Raw genomic sequence first — 16,372 nt, 5'->3', positions numbered from 1 at the left:
GTCTGTGTATGTATGCCTGTGTGTGTCTGTGTGTGTTTGTGTATGTGTGCCTATGTGTGCCTGTGTGTGTCTGTGCCTGTGTGTCTGTGTGTCTGTGTCTGTGTGCCTGTGTGTGTCTGTGTCTGTGTGCCTGTGTGTGTCTGTGTGCCTGTGTGTGCCTGTGTGTGTCTGTGTATGTGTGCCTGTGTGTTTTTGTGTGTCTGTGTATATGTGCCTGTATGAATGTGCCTATGTATATCTCTGTGTGTGTTTCTGTGTGCATGTGTACCTGTGTGTGTGTATGTGTGTATGACTGTGTGTCTGTGTGTGTGTTTGTGTGTCTGTGTATATGTGCCTGTGTATGTCTGTGTGTGTGTTTGTGTGTCTGTGTATATGTGCCTGTGTGAATGTGCCTATGTATATCTCTGTGTGTGTGTCTGTGTGCATGTGTACCTGTGTGTGTATGTGTGTATGACTGTGTGTCTCTGTGTACACGTGTTCCTCTGTGTGTCTCTGTATGCTTGTGTGAGTGTGCCTGTGTGTTTGTCTGTATGTGTGCCTGTGTGTGTGTGTGTGTGTGTGTGTGTGTGTTTGGAGGTCAGAGTTTGATGTCAGGTGTTTTCCTCAATTACTTTTCCACCTTATTTTTTGAGACAGGGTATCTTGATAAACCCAGACATCACTGATTTCTCTAGATGGGCTGGATATCAAGCCCCAGGCATCCTCTAGTCTTTGCCTCCCAGCACTTAGATTACTGGTACATGCCCCACAGCTGACTTTTTATATAAGTGCTGGGGATCCCAACTCAGGTCCTCTTGCTTGTGTGCTAAGAACTGCACTGACTGATACATCTCTCTACCTCTTGCTTTTTTCTTTTGACAAGGTCTGGTATACCCCAGGCTGTCTTCCTGCTTCAAACCTGCTATAAAACAAGAATGACCTTGAATTCCTTATCCTTCTGTCTCCATCTCCTGAGTGCCAAGATTATAGGCATATGCTTCCAAGCCTGGTTTTATGTGGTCCTGGGGACTGAACCTCAGGCTTTATTGTATTCTAGGCAAGCACTCTACCAGTTGAGCTCTATCTCCAACCTAATTTTCTAAATTAAAAAAAAAATCATTATTTTTTTTTAAATTTCATTTTATTTATTATGTATACAGCATGTATGACTGCAGGCCAGAAGAGGGCACCAGATCTCATTACAGATGGTTGTGAGCCACCATGTGGTTGCTGGGAATTGAACTCAGGACCTCTGGAAGAACAGTTAGTGCTCTTAACCTCTAAGCCATCTCTCCAGCCCCCCATTATTTTTATCTTATAGGTATGGATGTTTTGTCTGCATGTATGTCTGTGCTTGTGTGCATGAGGCCTATTGAGGCCTTAAGAGGGCATCAAATCCTTTGCAATTATTGTGACAGATGGTTGTGAGCCAGCATGGGGGTGCTGGTAATTGAACCTGTATCCTCTGGAAGAACCTGTGCTCTTATCCACTGAGCCATCTCCCTGACCCCCAGTCTAGCTTTGTAAAGAAGTATATTTATTTTCCAGTAGAAGGCAGAGGTAGGCAGATCTCTGAGTTCCAGGCTAGGCTGACCTACAGAGCAAGTTTTAGGATAGCCAGGGAGACACAGGGAAACCGTGTCTGGAAAAAGAAAAAAAAAAATGTGTATGAGTGATTGGCCTGCATATATGTACGTATACTCACTACATGGGTCCTGGTGACCCCAGAGGCCATAACACGGCACTAGATTCCCTGGAACTAGAGCTACAGAAGGTTGTAAGCTTCCTGTAAATGTTGGGAACTGAACCCCGGGTCCTCTGCAAAAGCACAGAAAGAATGCTTTAAATGCGGAGACATCTGGCACCTCTCCACTCAGTGTTTTCAGACAGGGTCTTACTGGAGAGTCTAGGCTGCTGGTGAACCTTGTCATCCTCCTGTCTCAGCCCCCCAAGGGCTGGGATTACCTGAGCATGCCATCAAGCCTGGCTGAAGAAGGTCCTTAAGGCCTGTGGGGCTCATTACCCTTGCTGGCTAGGGAAAGTTACAATGCACAGGGCTGGGCGTTTTACTGTAGTGAGTACTGATTGGCTCTCTGAGTATCTTTAATGGATCTGAGACAGAGAGTTGAGTCCAGAGGTCAGGGAGACTAAATTACCTCACCTGGCTCCGAGGGAAAGTGCATGTAGGCTATCATTATTATTATTGTGTCATTTCTGTCCATTCAGTCAGAGATGAAATTCAGGGTTTGTGCAAAAAAACTGATTCCATCTGCTCAAAGACCAAAAAAAAAAAAAAAGACAGAGGGACTCAATCCAAGGTGCAGCAGCCCTTAACATATTCCCAGACCGGGTCCTGCTTACTATTATTATGAGCAGAGATTCCCGTCTTCATGCCTACACTGTATTACCGACTAGGCCATCACTCTACTATATATATATATTTGTTTCTGCCTACAAGTTCTGAAACAGTATGGTGTTGTGTTCAAAAGTAAGTGAGTCACAGCCCTCTGAAAATTAATGGGTGTTAGCAGGGTGAGCAATCGGGAGGAGGGGCTGGGAGGAACACAAACTAATGAGAAATTTATATTTATCTTTTTTTTTTTCTTTTGAGACAAGGTCTCATGTAGTCCAAACTGGCCAAGGATGACCTTGAGCTCAGGATCCCCTGCCTCTACTTCCCAAGTGCTGGGGCTACGTGTATACACAACCATGCCAAATTAATTTTACTAGGTTTTTACTTAATACTTGGTTTATACATTGCATTTTATATAGCAGACATTGTTTTGAAAATAGGTTAAAGGAAACTGTCTTTAAAATACATAGCTGATCCGGGCGGTCGTGGCACACACCTTTAATCCCAGCACTCCAGAGTCAGAAGCAGATGGATTTCTGTGAGTTCAAGGCCAGCCTGGGTCTACAAATTGAGTTCCAAGACATCCAGGACTACAGAGAGAAACCCTGTCTCGAAAAACAAAACAAAACAACAACAACAAAAAACCCAAACCAAACAAAGAAAACATAGTTAAACAATATTTTGAAAAGAAATTTTGCCTATCATTTCTTAAAGTAAAATTAGCTATTTTTTTAAAATGTGGATAATTTCCTGGGTTATAATTAGATTTGTCTTATTTTGAGACAGTCTCATAGTAAAGCATGGGGTGGCCTGGAACTCACTATGTAGCTCAGGCTGGTCTTGAAGTTGTGGCTATCCTCCTGCCTCAGCATCCTGAGTTCTGGGGTTAAAGATGTGAGCCACCATACCAGGCTTATAATTAGAATATCTGTCTGTCTGTCTTTCTCGCGCTCTCTCTCTCTCCATCCATCCATCCACATATATTTAACCTTAAGAGGACTGGGACATTTAGTGGTTTTCATAGCCTCACACTTTGAGGGATGGTGTCTGGCCCAAGGTGGTGCAACAGAAATAGGAAAACAAGATCCAATAATCTACTCCTCCAGGGGCTCTGAGTGCAGCGCCTCAAGCTCAAGTCCCAGTGGATGTGGGGAAAGAAAAAAAATCTGCCGCCGCTGGGGAGGGCGGGAATAATCGGCTTCGGACTGGTCCAGGCAGAACCCACCAGAAGAGAAACTGAGTCAGGGAGATTCGTTAGAGCAAATTTGCCCCGTGTCAACGGCTGTTAAAGGGAAGAGCGGGCACTTCGCTGGTAGCTCTAAGGCGTGCCAGCAAGTCACAGCCTCCAGTTTTCAGAGCCCCATCAGCCAAACCCTCAGCTTTAATAAAGACTGCGTGGAAAGCTGGGGACTTATCAAGGCCTCCGGAGATAAGGAACTGGCCTGCAGGGTGTGAGCGGAGTCAAAGGTGAACGCCCCGTGTGCGCCCGGCGGGGTAATCGGTGCTCTAACCGGCTGACAGCTTCCAGAGGGCAGCCGGCGCCGGCCACGTGGCCCAGGCGGCGAGCCAGGGGGCGGTCCTGGGGGCGGGGCGTGCGGAGGCGCGCCGGGCCGAGTGCGCCTGCGCAAGTGGGCGGGGCGGGGGCAGGGTGCAAGCCGAGCCCAGCGTATTAAAGGCCCGGCGCGGCGACCGGCTGCTAGGCTCGGTGTGCGCAGGCGCGAGCTCTCTCTGGTCCGGCGGCTCGGTGTCGGGGCTGCGTGGTTGTGTGGCTGTGTGCGGCGGTGGCGGCGCGTCTCGGACACCATGAATGGCTTCAGCAGCGAGGAGCGCGCCGCGCCCTTCACCCTCGAGTACCGCGTCTTCCTAAGTGAGTGGCGGCGGCGGCGGCGCGCGGCCCGGCCGCTCATTCATTCCCGACCCCTCGGAGCAAGCGGGCGGGCGGGCGGGCGCGTCCCCTCCCCTCCCCTCCGGCGAGCGGGCGGTGGAGGGCCCGGCGAGGGCCGCCATCCCAGTGCCCACCGCGATCGCTCCCTCCAACACATCCGAACTCGGGCCACGTGGGAAGGGAAACCACTGAGTCACCCTAAGAAGGTGGCCGGAGGTGACAACAGTCACCGTAAGAGGATTGTCCTCCGAGCATCGCGGGCGGGAGGGCGGCGATTTCCTCAAGACCTTAATTCGATCGCGAGCGGGGTCGAGCCCTCCCCGGGGTGTTGTAGAGATGGGAAACTGAGGCCCAGGTCTTGCCGGCTCGGCCCTCGATGAGCAGCGCTCCTGGCTCTGTGCGCCGCGAGCCATCTCGAAGCACTGATGGCCGGGAGTGCTCCCTAGGAAACTGAAAGCTTTGCCTCCCCAGGCAGGCAGACCGGTGACGTTACATCTGAGAAGCAGGAGGGGGAACAGCCAGGTTCTTAGCCCCGTGCAGGGACCCGAGTCCCGACGTACTAGTTATCCCCTGTCCCGCAATCAGAAAGGTGGAGCGCTCTGCCTTCCAGGTCGCCTACCTTCTGCCTTGTTGGTATTGGAAGCTACCTATGTGGGGTTTCTCTTTAGCCCAGCCCCCAGCTTCTAGGTACACGTTTATGGTACTAACGAAGGCCTTCCATTTTGTAACCTCTTTATAGTTTATTCGGAAGGGATGGACAGGGGTATCGAGGTCTGAGTGGATGAAGGACAGGGCAGTAAAACACTCCTGGAAAGAACTTCCAAGTGCCTAGCAAATCGAAGTCTGGTTTGGAGCCAAAGGGACAGTGAACTCCTAAACTTACACATGTAATGAAGATTAAGCCACCGGGGGAAATCCAGGAAGGGTGGGCCTCATTTTAATTACAGAATTAAACTGTAAGGGAAGCTTGTAGGAACTTTGGTCTGGAAATAGTGTTGGCTCCAGAATTTATCGGTGGAACTTAAAGTGACCCTTTGGGCCGATCACTTGTCTTCAGGCTATATGTACAGAACAAATTCCTGTTTTTAACTTAGATAATGTATTGGCGGTGAGTATTTGGTTGTTAGTGGAGAACAAAGCCACTCTTCGACTTTGGACTAGGCTAAAGTTTATCAAAGGGACTGTCTGAAACGTAAGAAATACCAATAACTTAGAACCACTATGTAATTTAACCAGTTCTGGTTCTTTGAGCCTTTTAAAAATGATGAGTTTCAAGGGCAGTGATGGCACATGCCTTTAATTCCAGCACTGGGGAGGTAGAGGCAGGCAGTCAGATCTCTGAGTTCAAGGCCAGCCTGGTCTACAGAGTGGGTTCTAGGACAGCCAGGACTGTCCCACAGAGAAACCTTTTCTCAAAAAACAACAAAAAGTTCTAGTATTTTTCCTTTCTTTTTTTTAGGATGAGAGTAGGGACCCAGGGTTTTCCTGGTCAGCTCAGCCTGGTTTCAACCTTGGCATTCTCCTGCTTCAACCTCCCAACTACTAGAATATAGGCCCAGGCACCAAACCTGATGGCATCCATTCCTAATAGGAATAATTTTTCTTTTCTTCATCATGTTACATCTTCCATTCTCTTCAAAACAGATAAAACTGTCCAGTTTGAGCTGAGGACAGTGATTTGTGCAGCCCTACACAAAATCATAAACTTGAGACATTATGGAATTAATTTTGGGGTTTTGGGTGGGGAGGTAACTTGATGGAAAGGTTCTCAATGTGAACCCTGTAGGTGACAGATGTCAAAAAGTTAGGTGTGCTTGGTGATAGATTACAGAGTCACAACTAATGGAAAGGATCCTGGAGATAATGGATGTTCAAGGTCTACTTTGATTCTTAGACATGAGGGAGCGCAATGATGTGGACAGATTCTTAGGTTCTCTGTAGAATGGAAGGGAGGGTTTTGGTTGCTTAAGCTACATCCCCAGCTTTAAGGAAGTTTTAAAACTACATTTACTTTCTTGTTTATTTTTTGAGGCAGCATCTTAGGTAGTCCAAGCTGGCCTCAAACTTACTATATAGCAAAGGATGACCTTGAATTCCTGATCCTCCTGCCCTAGTCTCTCAAAAGCTCAGATCATAGACATATGCCACCAACTTGAACTAAAACTACTTTTCAGATAATGATAGTTCTAGAGTATAGAAATTGCTTGTAAAGATGTTATTGTGACCAGATCATTCTTAAGGAAAGTTGTAATGTTGAAGCAGGTCTGAAGTGTCTATTAAAACAGCATGAATTTCTAAGTTAATAAGTTGGTGGGTCGCCTTCCCTTCCTGCAGGTATTTCACCAAAGCAGTTAACTGTAATAAGATCAGTCAAGAGCAATTTGATCATCTTTTATATAGTAAGCCCTTCAAGGCTGAGGGTGAGAGGAATACAATGAGGTCCTTGCTCTTGAAATAGGAATTAACACCGAGTGTAAGCAGAAAGAGCACATGGGCTGAAAGCCTGGTCCAGGAGAGGGGTTGGAGAATGTAAAATATGCACTAGCTGTTTGTTTTTAAACAGGATCTCTCCCTCTCTAGTCCTGACTGCTATAGAACTGATGTGTAGACCAAGCTGGCTTCAAAGTCATGGAGCTCCTTCTGTCTCCTGGGTGCTGGTTTGTTTCTTTTCTTTTTTCTTTTCTTTTCTTTTCTTTTCTTTTCTTTTCTTTTCTTTTCTTTCTTTTCTTTTTCTTTTCTTTTTTTTTTTTTTTTTTTGGTATTTTTGAGACAAGGTCTCATGTAGCCTAGCCTAGGTTGGCTACAGTCTTATTACTACGTGCACAAGTATGACCTTGAACTACTGATCTTCCCAGTTGCTGGGTTTACAGGCATGCAGCTACCAGGCTCAGCTGGAAAGCAGTTTCCTATTTTTTTGTTTTTTCCCCCTCTGGTATGAGGATTGAACTGAAGGACCTATAAGTGCTAGGCGATTGTTTTACCACTGAGCCATATCCTTAGCCTCTTGTTTTTTGTTTTGTTCTGCTTTTCTGGTATAGGAAGAAAATCTTGGTGTCAAAAGTGCATTTGGAAATACAACCATTCACAACAGCTTTTCTTATTTGTTTTTCAGAAAATGAGAAAGGACAGTATATTTCTCCATTTCATGATGTTCCGATTTATGCAGAAAAGGTAAGAATTCATGTCATTTGAATATGGTCTCTTTCTCTCTCTCTCTCTCTCTCTCTCTCTCTCTCTCTCTCTCTCTCTCTCTCTCTCTCTCTCTCTCTCTCCTCTCTTTACATATCTTGGATGTCCTGGAACTCAGTGTGCAGACCAGGCTGGCCTTGAACTCAGAGATCCACCTGCCTCTGCCATCAGAGTGTTGGGATTAAATTTGTGTACCGCCACATCCAGCAGACATGGGCTCTTTAATTAGTTCCCTAGTTGTATATTATGAATTTACTTATATCTCAATAAACACTTGAAATGCCTCATCTGCTGTCAGCCAAAGGTGCGTTGAGTAAGTAAGAAGTCAGCATTAAACCATATCATTGGATTAAAGCAGCAGCTAGAAGTTGGGGAAGGAATAGAAGCAGTGTTTAAGCTGCCTGCCTGTTTGTGTGGGTGGTGGAGGGTCACATTGGTATGTGTGTTGGGAACTGAATGAAGCCTTCCTACTGTATTAATGGTTTCAAATGAACCCGGTAGCACAGAATTTTGATCGTAGGATGTTTGTTAAACAGTAAAAATAAACTCCTGTGAGTACACGAAAATTCAGTAGGTTAGTGAATTTGCAAACAGTGCTAAGAAAGGTAAGTCCACAGAGCTCTGAAAAGAAATGTCTGTTCTTGGACACACCAGTGAACTGCAGACATCTGGCTTTAGCACAGATTGGTAGGTTTACCACAAGTTAGTAAGAATCTTGACTTTCCTAGGAAAAAAGTCTGTGGCTTTAAATATTTATTGCCCTTGGTAGTACATTTTTTTTTTTCCTCTAATAACTAGGCATCACACTTAAGGCCTCATACTTCTTGGGAAAATTCTTTATTGCTTGACTTTATTCCCAGTCTATATTTTCAGTTTTGGCTGGGCGTAATGATTCACACCTATAATCTCAGCGTGAGACAGGAGGTTGGTCTAGTTCTAGACCAAACAGGGTCAGTTGAAAACAAACAAAAACCCAGCTTAGGTTTTTGTTTATTACAGGAGAAGATTTTACTGTACAGGACCTTGACACAGACCTAGAGCTCTGATTGCTTTTATACCTTTCCGCCTTTCCTTGAGGAAGTACAGTTTGCATTAAAGACAAAGCCTTTTGAGTTGTAAAAGTTGCACTCACCGTTGAACTTAATTTAACTAATTAATCTATCTGTCTACCTACCTACCTATCTATCGGGGCCGGTGGGGTGTGTGTGCGCGTTTGTGTGTATTAGAAGATGACATGCAGGAGGGGTTGGCTCTCTTTCTATCATGTAGGTTTTAGGAACCAAATCCAGGCTCTCAGACTTGGTGACATACACCTTTATCTCTGGGTCTTCTCACAGACCTTCAGTGACCTTCAGCTCGGTGTTAATACCTAATCCATGTGGATTCTATAGCCGATGTTGAATAATACTGTTAGAGTAAAATCTTCATCTCATGCTCATAGCATTCCTATTCTCTTAGAAATAGATCTATGGGAGTGGTGAGATGCGCGCGCGCGCGCGTGTGTGTGTGTGTGTGTGTGTGTGTGTGTGTGTGTGTGGTGGGGAGGGTAAAGAACACTTGCCCTGGAAGAAGATGACCGACTTCTGACCCGTACATTTGTGTCTATGCATGTGCATATACACATACACGCACATACACACACAATAACCTTTTTACAGTTAAAAGGAGAGAAATAGATGTATGCATCGAGTTCTACTTCTACTAGGAAGTGTGCTGACACCGGCACACTGGGAAGAAATCCAATTTGTGGGTAGCTTCAGAGGATCCTGTCTGACCTGCCCCCCCCCCCCCCCCCCCCCCCCCCGGAGTCAGTGGAGCAAACAAGGCCAATTACGTACTGCAGTTACAGGAGGGACCTCTAATTGGATGTCTTCCCCCATGGGAGCTTCACAGTTGTATTTACTCAGGTCCTCTGAATTGTTCCTTATGATTTGCTGAGCCTTCCACCCCACCCCCCACCCCACATCGAATTGTCTTGTTTGGTAGCTTGGGTTATCTATGTATGGTCTAGTAGCATTCACACCATACTGTAGCATGCTTCACGATACTACCTCAGGCCCTTCTGAGCTAATGAAGACACAGGAAATGGAGTCTGGGTCGACTGGTGCCATTCATTGCCCATGGGTTTTGTTGTTGCTTTTGGTATTTTACTCTTTTGTGGGGGGCCCACCCACCACCCAGCTCCCAAATAAATCACACACAGAGGCTTATTCTTAATTACGAATGCCCGGCCTTAGCTTGTTTTGTTTCTAGCCAGCTTTCCTTAACTTATCCCATCTACCTTTTGCCTCTGGCCTTTTCCTGTTCTCTTACTTCTGTAAATCTTACTCCATTGCTGGTGTAGCTGGGTGGCTGGTTCCTGGAGTCCTCCTCCTTCCCTGGCTGCTAGATCTTAGATCGCCAACACTCTTCCCAGATTTCTCCTCCTATTTATTCTCATCTAGCCTTTCTCCTGCCTTGCTATTGGCCAGTTCTTTATTAGACTATCAGGTGTTTTAGACAGGCACAGTAACACAGCTTCACAGAGTTAAACAAATGCAACATAAACAAAAGTAACACACCTTAAAATACTCTACTACACATGGGTGTGCTGAGGAGGGAAGGGTCTTGATACAGAGTTGGTTTTCCATGTTCATAAGTGGCTGGACAGTGTTCTAGCCGACGATCACCATGGTTGTGGCTCCTGCTCGTACAGCATTTTTCAAGACACTCCAAAATAGGAAACGGAGATGACATTTTGGTGTCCTGCAGAACGTCATTTCTCAGAGACAGTGAGGTCTTGCACACCTGTTGTTTCTGTAATGTGATTACTTAAGAATCTTTTTCATAAGGGTAAAGACTCCTGTGACAACTGGATTTCAACAATGTTCAGACTATAAGGGCCTTCCAGTTTCTGTGTACTGCCCAAGAAGCCGGAAAAGGTTCTTTTGTTTTTAAGGAAGTTATTTAATTGAAATACAAATAAGGGTGTGGGTGACAGATGTTATTTTAGATTACAACAAAAAAGCAACCTTACCTAATACAGAAGAGTGTAATTTAGTCTTATTAACTTAAAAGATGTACTGTGTGTGTGTGTGTGTGTGTGTGTGTGTGTGTGTGTGTGTGTGTGTAGGAAGACCCAAATGCCAGTGCACATGTTGCAGTCAGAAAACACCTTGGTGGAGTCAGTTCTCTCCTTCCATCTTGGGTGGGTTCCAGGGATCCAGCTCAGGTTGCTAGCATGTGCAGCAAGTGTCCTTACCTCATGAGGCGTCTCACCGCCTCTTCCTGACCCCCAGATTCTAATGTATATGAGTCGGGTTTTGTGTGGAGTTGTAGGTTGTGAGGGTATGCCCCTAACAAGTGACAGTATATTTTAATGACTCAGTTCCTCTGCAGAAAAGTGTCCAAGGACTTGAGCTTCTATTCCACGTCAGACCTTTCAGTCCTGAAATACTGGTTTTGCTTCTGCGTTAGCTAACAGAGGCCAATGAGATCAGGAAATTCTTGGAAATCAGGTGTCCTGCTGGATTCTGTCCAAACATAGTGGACAATAAAGAGGAAGGCAGGGTCTTGACTTAATTTTGATTTGTTTTGTTAATCGCAGAAATGTCCTTTGTGTCTCTAATTCGGGTTCAAATTTAAAAGCAGTTATCACTGAGTATATCTTCTAAGGCAGGCCATCCGAGATAAAGAAACAAACTCAGAACAATGTAAAACTGAACATGGTATAAACAGTATGGAACACTGGGTAGATAAAGATCAGTTTGATTCTGAGTTTGGTTTTGGTTTTGGATTTGATTTCCTCTTGCTGAGAGTTGAACCTAGGGTGTTGTTACATTGTGATGGGCACATGCTCTACCACTAAGCTATATCCCTAGCCCTCTTTTTATTTTTGAGACAGGATCTTATGAAGTAGCATAGCTCATTCTGTATCCCAGGCAGACTTTGATCTCACGGTTTTTCTGCCCTAGCCTACTGAGTAGCTAGGATTAGAGGCAATTTGATCGGGCCTATTCTATACAGTGAAAGTTGACCTCAAAGTACTGATAGCCCAGGCTCAGTTACCTGAGTTTCTATTTACTCCCACCAGGATTATGGGCATACACTACCACACCCAGCCAAGATCACACCTTAAAATGCTCAGCTATCATGACTGGGTACTGTAAGTTTAGAAGTTTGGTGTTTCTTGGGTTGTGTCTTCAATGCTCATGTTAAACACTAGTACTGACTCTGTTCTCCAGGCTCTTGGTAGGCATGTATAAGTACAAAACTGTCTCTTTAATTCCATGGGGGGAAAACAGTCAAGCTTTTAATCAGATAGACTGCTGCTTAAATGCTTAGTCATTACAAATCATAGGCAAGTTTGACAACTGAGAACACAAATCTTGCTTGATTTGTAAAGAAGAGAATAAAAGATATGGTTAGAGTATCTAGGCAAATGTCAGTCATTCTATAGTATTTCTGAAGAGGAAACGGGCTTGGTCTTAGTTCGCATGGCAGATGAAGTTTTTTTTACGTAGGTGCCAATGGCCATTTGTGTTTCTGACTACTGGGGTGAGTTTGACCAGCCTAAGTGAGAACTTGAATCACAAGACAAAGGAGCTCCATTCCAGCATCCCTACACCGAACACTCAGGGAGGCTCAGATTTCAGAGCCTTTTGAATTACTGGGTCAGATGTGCTGATCCAGTAAAGCCTGTGCAAATATATCAAAGGCCAAGGACCTCTGAAATCTGAAACATTCGGGGCCCGACCATCTTTACGATTATTTACCTAAGCGTGTATGTACAGGAATGACCATGCCATGGTGCAGGTGTACAGGTCAGAGGACAGTTTGTGGGAATCCTTCTCTCTTACCACGTGGGGTCCAAGGACTGAACTCAAGTTGTCATGCTGGAAAGCACTTTTTTCCCAGGAGCCATCTTACCAGCCCTGGTCCAAACAGTTCTCAGAAGGAGGCACTCAGCTTGTATTACCAGAAATTTGGTGCGCGTATTTAGTTTTGTTGTTGTTGTGGTTTTGTTTTGTGTGTGTTTGTGGTTTTACTCTAATAGGTTAGCTCTTCACTCTGAACACAATTTGTTGAGCAGTAGTCGCTTGGTTGATATATTGGTATATATCATATTTTCTTTGGTTGAATTACTTTTTCTTTAAGAAAACAAGTCTATAATAGTACTCTACAAAAATATCAGCAGGCATGGCAGTCACAGAAGAATCAGCTGCTCTAAGTTACAACTCCAGATGAGTAGGCAGCATAACAGTGTCAACTTTGTCCATCATATTGTTCTCAAGTAGACTCTCACACTTATCAACAAAATAGTTCAGAAATTGATTTGGTTTATTAGTTTAGTTTTTTAGAAAATGTGTATGAGTGTTTGCCTGCATGTATGTCTGTGCACCATATGTGTGCCCAGTGCCTGCCTCGAGGCCAGGAGATCCCCTAGGACTCTGGATTACAGATAGCTGTGAGTCATCATGTGGGTGCTGGGAACCTGACAGGTCCCTTGGAAGAGCAGTCCATCTCTCCAGTCTGTGATTCACTTTTAACTACTTAGAGCCTATCCTTCTAGAACATAATCCTAAGAGACTGAAGATTCAGGGTTAAAATCCCGAGTCTCTCAATGAGCAGTGAGTAAGGGAACCGTTCCAGAGATGGTGAAACCTGGTACCTTTGCAAGAGCGCCATCCTCAGGCTGAGCACGGTGGCTGGTGCAGTCCTATAATCCCAGCCACTGGGAGCCAGAAGTGGAGTTTAAAGCCAGCTGGGCCTGCGTAGCCAAACCCCGTCTCGAATCAAGACAAAGTACCATGATTGGACAGGAGCATTTCCTTATAGATGCAGTGTGAGCTCTTCTGATAGTTTCCAAAGTCTGGATGTGGGAGGTCAGGGCAGCACTTATTTATTTTTGAGCATGGTCTCATGTAGTCCCTGCTGCCCTTGAATCGCCGTATAGTTGAGGATGACCTCAGTTGCCTCTGCTTCCCGGTTGCTGGGGTTACGGGTGTGGACCACCACCCCTGGTTTAGGAACTGCCAAGTCCAACCCTGGAGGCCTTTCCTTCATGCAAGGCAAAGCCCACTGCCAACTTCAGTGCATCAGTTGCCCTCAGAATTTTTGTTTCTGAGACAGGTCTCCGTGGAGCCCAGGCTGGCTTCCAACCTGTAACCAAGGATAACCTTCAACCTCTGATCCTCCTTCCTCCATCTCCCAAGTTCAGGGATTATAGGCATGCGCCATCAGGTCTGCTTTATCCAGTGCTGGGGATGGAACCCAGGTTTTCCTGCATGTTCAGAAAGTTCTCTAGCAGCCGAGCCACATCCCAGCTTTAAAAAATTTGTTTAGCTTTTGTTTGCAGTAGAATTCTTTTTTTTAGCCATTTTTCTGAGGATTTTTTTTCCTTCTGATGTTTTCTTTTTTGTTTTTATAGTTTGTAATAGTAGGCTATTTCAGCATTTGTGTGTATTCATTGTTTAATTTCATTAACGTGTTCAGTGTCGTTCCCAGCCTCTGGTTAGTTAGTGATTCAGCTCTACCTGTTCTTGCTCTGCATCAATGTCACTCTTGAACTCCAAGCTCCTGCTGTCACAGGCTCACACCACTCTGCCAGGCACTACCTGTTTTGTTTTGTTTTCAGGAGTGAATTCTTTCTGTGGTTTTGCTTTTTATTTTTTGAGATAGGGTCTCATGCAGCCCAGACTAACCTTGAACTTGATATGTAGCAGAGGCTAGTCTTCTGAATCTACTTCCATCTCCTGAGTGTGAAGCTTACAGGCATTTGCCATGTCCAGGCATTAATGCCATCCCTTGGGGAGGTGGCAGGGAGGAAAAATTAACAACCAAGTGCTTGAGTGTCTCCGTTAATCTTTCATGCTGCAACAGCGCCGCCTTGTGAGCCTTCGGGCTATTGCTGCGGGAAACTTAAACCCAGGGCTTCGTTTTTATTTCCTTTTATTTCGTTTTATTTCCTTTCGTTTTTTTTTGAAGCGCTTGTCCTTTTTGTGGTCCAAGATAGCTTCAAACGTGATTCTCCTGTTCCTGCCTCCCTTGTGCTGGGGTTACAAATGCAGACTGCACCTGTCTGACAGATAAGCTTTTTATTAAAGAGCAATTGCAGATTGATTCATATGCACCCTCATAAAGGCTGTAAACTGAAATACTTCGTGTAGTCTTTTTTTTTTTTTATAGAAATCACAGTTCAGACAACTTGATGCTCAATTTCAGTTGAAGCACCATTGTCAAATTCATATTTGATTTGATGTGTGCATTTGTAAGCTGTTGGCATCTAGGGATTTTTGCTTGTGAATATATCATTCACCGAAGTGTATTATACAATTTAAGCTGTAATTATACTAGAGCCCCCACCAGCTGAAATATCAGCGTGTGCTCCTTTCATTCATGTCAGGCTTCTAGTTCTGTTTGGGAGGACTTCAGAAAACGGCTGAATTTGAGAATCATGTCAGCAATCCAGCTGATTAATGTTGACACCGAACCTGAAGCAGGCCCAGGTACCGGGCTGGTTCGGGTTTGTCTTTGTCCCACACCTCCTCCGAGTAATACGGAACACTGCAGGGAACGGCAGCGGCCTTTGGAGGTGACTTTCCTGAAGACAGCCTGTTCCAGAGGGAGAAATTCTCTTATATTTGTTTAAAAACTATCCCCTCCTTTTAGGAAAGGTTCTTTTGAGAAACTCCAAATACTTTATTATGAAAAATTTAAAACATAGGAATGTTCCGAGAATTACATACCATAAGTGACCATGTACCTGCCGCCTTGATTCTACTATAATGTGTTCCTGCATTTGCTGTCTTCTCTCTCTCTCTCTCTCTCTCTCTCTCTCTCTCTCTCTCTCTCTCTCTCTCTCCCTCTCTCCCTCTCTCCCTCTCTCCCTCTCTCCCTTTCCCTCTCCCTCTCCCTCTCCCTCCCTCCCCCTTCCCCCTCTTCCACCTTTTGTTGGAATTTCGTTAACTTCTATTGTCAGAATTAACCATTTAACTGTGAAAGATACAGAGTGTGGACACACTGAATGAGAACGGATGAGTTCTGCTTTTCTACAGTCTCTTGTCTTTCCAGGATGTATTCCACATGGTGGTGGAGGTTCCCCGCTGGTCAAATGCTAAAATGGAGGTAAGAGAGATCATCCGACTTGGTGTATTAGTTATTTCTATGAGATTAATTTTATTTATTTTGTATATATGTGTCTGCGAGTGTGCCTTGTTGTATGTTGAGGTACCTGCAGAGGCCAGAAAAGGGTGTAGGATCTGCTGCAACCCAAATTACAGGCAGTTGTGAGCTGCCCAGCAAGGGTGTTGGAACTGGACTGGGTTCTTCTCCAAGAGCAGTAAGCTGTCTTAGTGCGGAGCGGTCTGTCCAGCCCCCAGCTTATTGGTTTTTATACAGCCAAACCGATTTGCTTAAAGATGAGAAATATCTAGACTTCTGGCTTCCTATTATCTAGTCTCAGTGTGTTTCCCAGGTATGTCTCCCTCTTCAGCCAGTCTTTTCTCTGTTCCACTAAACTTACCCATGTAACAACAAATACGCCCCAGACTGCTTCCCCAGGACGCTGCTTCTGATGGCCCCAAGGCCAGTGTTTGCTTCTCCGTTTCTTGTCTTTCCTCGTCGTCTTGCAATGAGCTGTCACCGTGTAACCCAAGCTGGTCTTGATTCCTTTCCATCCTCTTGCCTCAGCCTCCCCAGTGCTGGTCCCTTAGGCGTGTGTGGCCACACTCAACTGTCTCCCCATCCCTAAACCTACCCGGACTCCTCCTCTTTAGCATCTCAGCCAGGAAGCACTCTCTGGCTTTTGTTGATTTTTTTTTTTTTTTTTTTTTTTTTTTTTTTTTTTTTTGGTGCTTTGAGACAAGATTTCTCTGTGTAGCCCTGGCTGTCCTGGAACTCTCTCTGTAGTTCAGGCTGGCCTTGAACTAACTCACAGGCATCCACCTGCCTCTGTCTCCCAAGGGCTGGGATTAAAGGCATGCACC

The 16,372-nt window shown here is 45.2% G+C and overlaps 1 protein-coding gene across 1 annotated transcript in view; it reads left to right on the top strand.

Annotated features, from left to right (window-relative positions):
* The first annotated feature begins 3,977 nt into the window (after positions 1–3,977).
* Positions 3,978–16,372, top strand: part of Ppa1 (inorganic pyrophosphatase 1) — a 30,077-nt gene continuing 17,682 nt past the window's right edge. Inside the window, exons 1-3 of the mRNA XM_006972709.4 lie at positions 3,978–4,199; positions 7,330–7,388; positions 15,459–15,512. Coding sequence (XP_006972771.1) covers positions 4,136–4,199; positions 7,330–7,388; positions 15,459–15,512 — 177 coding nt within the window. The 5' untranslated portion in view covers positions 3,978–4,135. The remainder of the gene's footprint in view (positions 4,200–7,329; positions 7,389–15,458; positions 15,513–16,372) is intronic.

The sequence above is a fragment of the Peromyscus maniculatus genome, chromosome 21, assembly GCF_049852395.1.
Source record: "Peromyscus maniculatus bairdii isolate BWxNUB_F1_BW_parent chromosome 21, HU_Pman_BW_mat_3.1, whole genome shotgun sequence".
NCBI classification, from domain to species: Eukaryota; Metazoa; Chordata; class Mammalia; order Rodentia; family Cricetidae; genus Peromyscus; species Peromyscus maniculatus.
The sequence above is the reverse complement of the archived record's forward strand: the minus strand, read 5'-3'. Positions and strand labels throughout refer to the sequence as shown.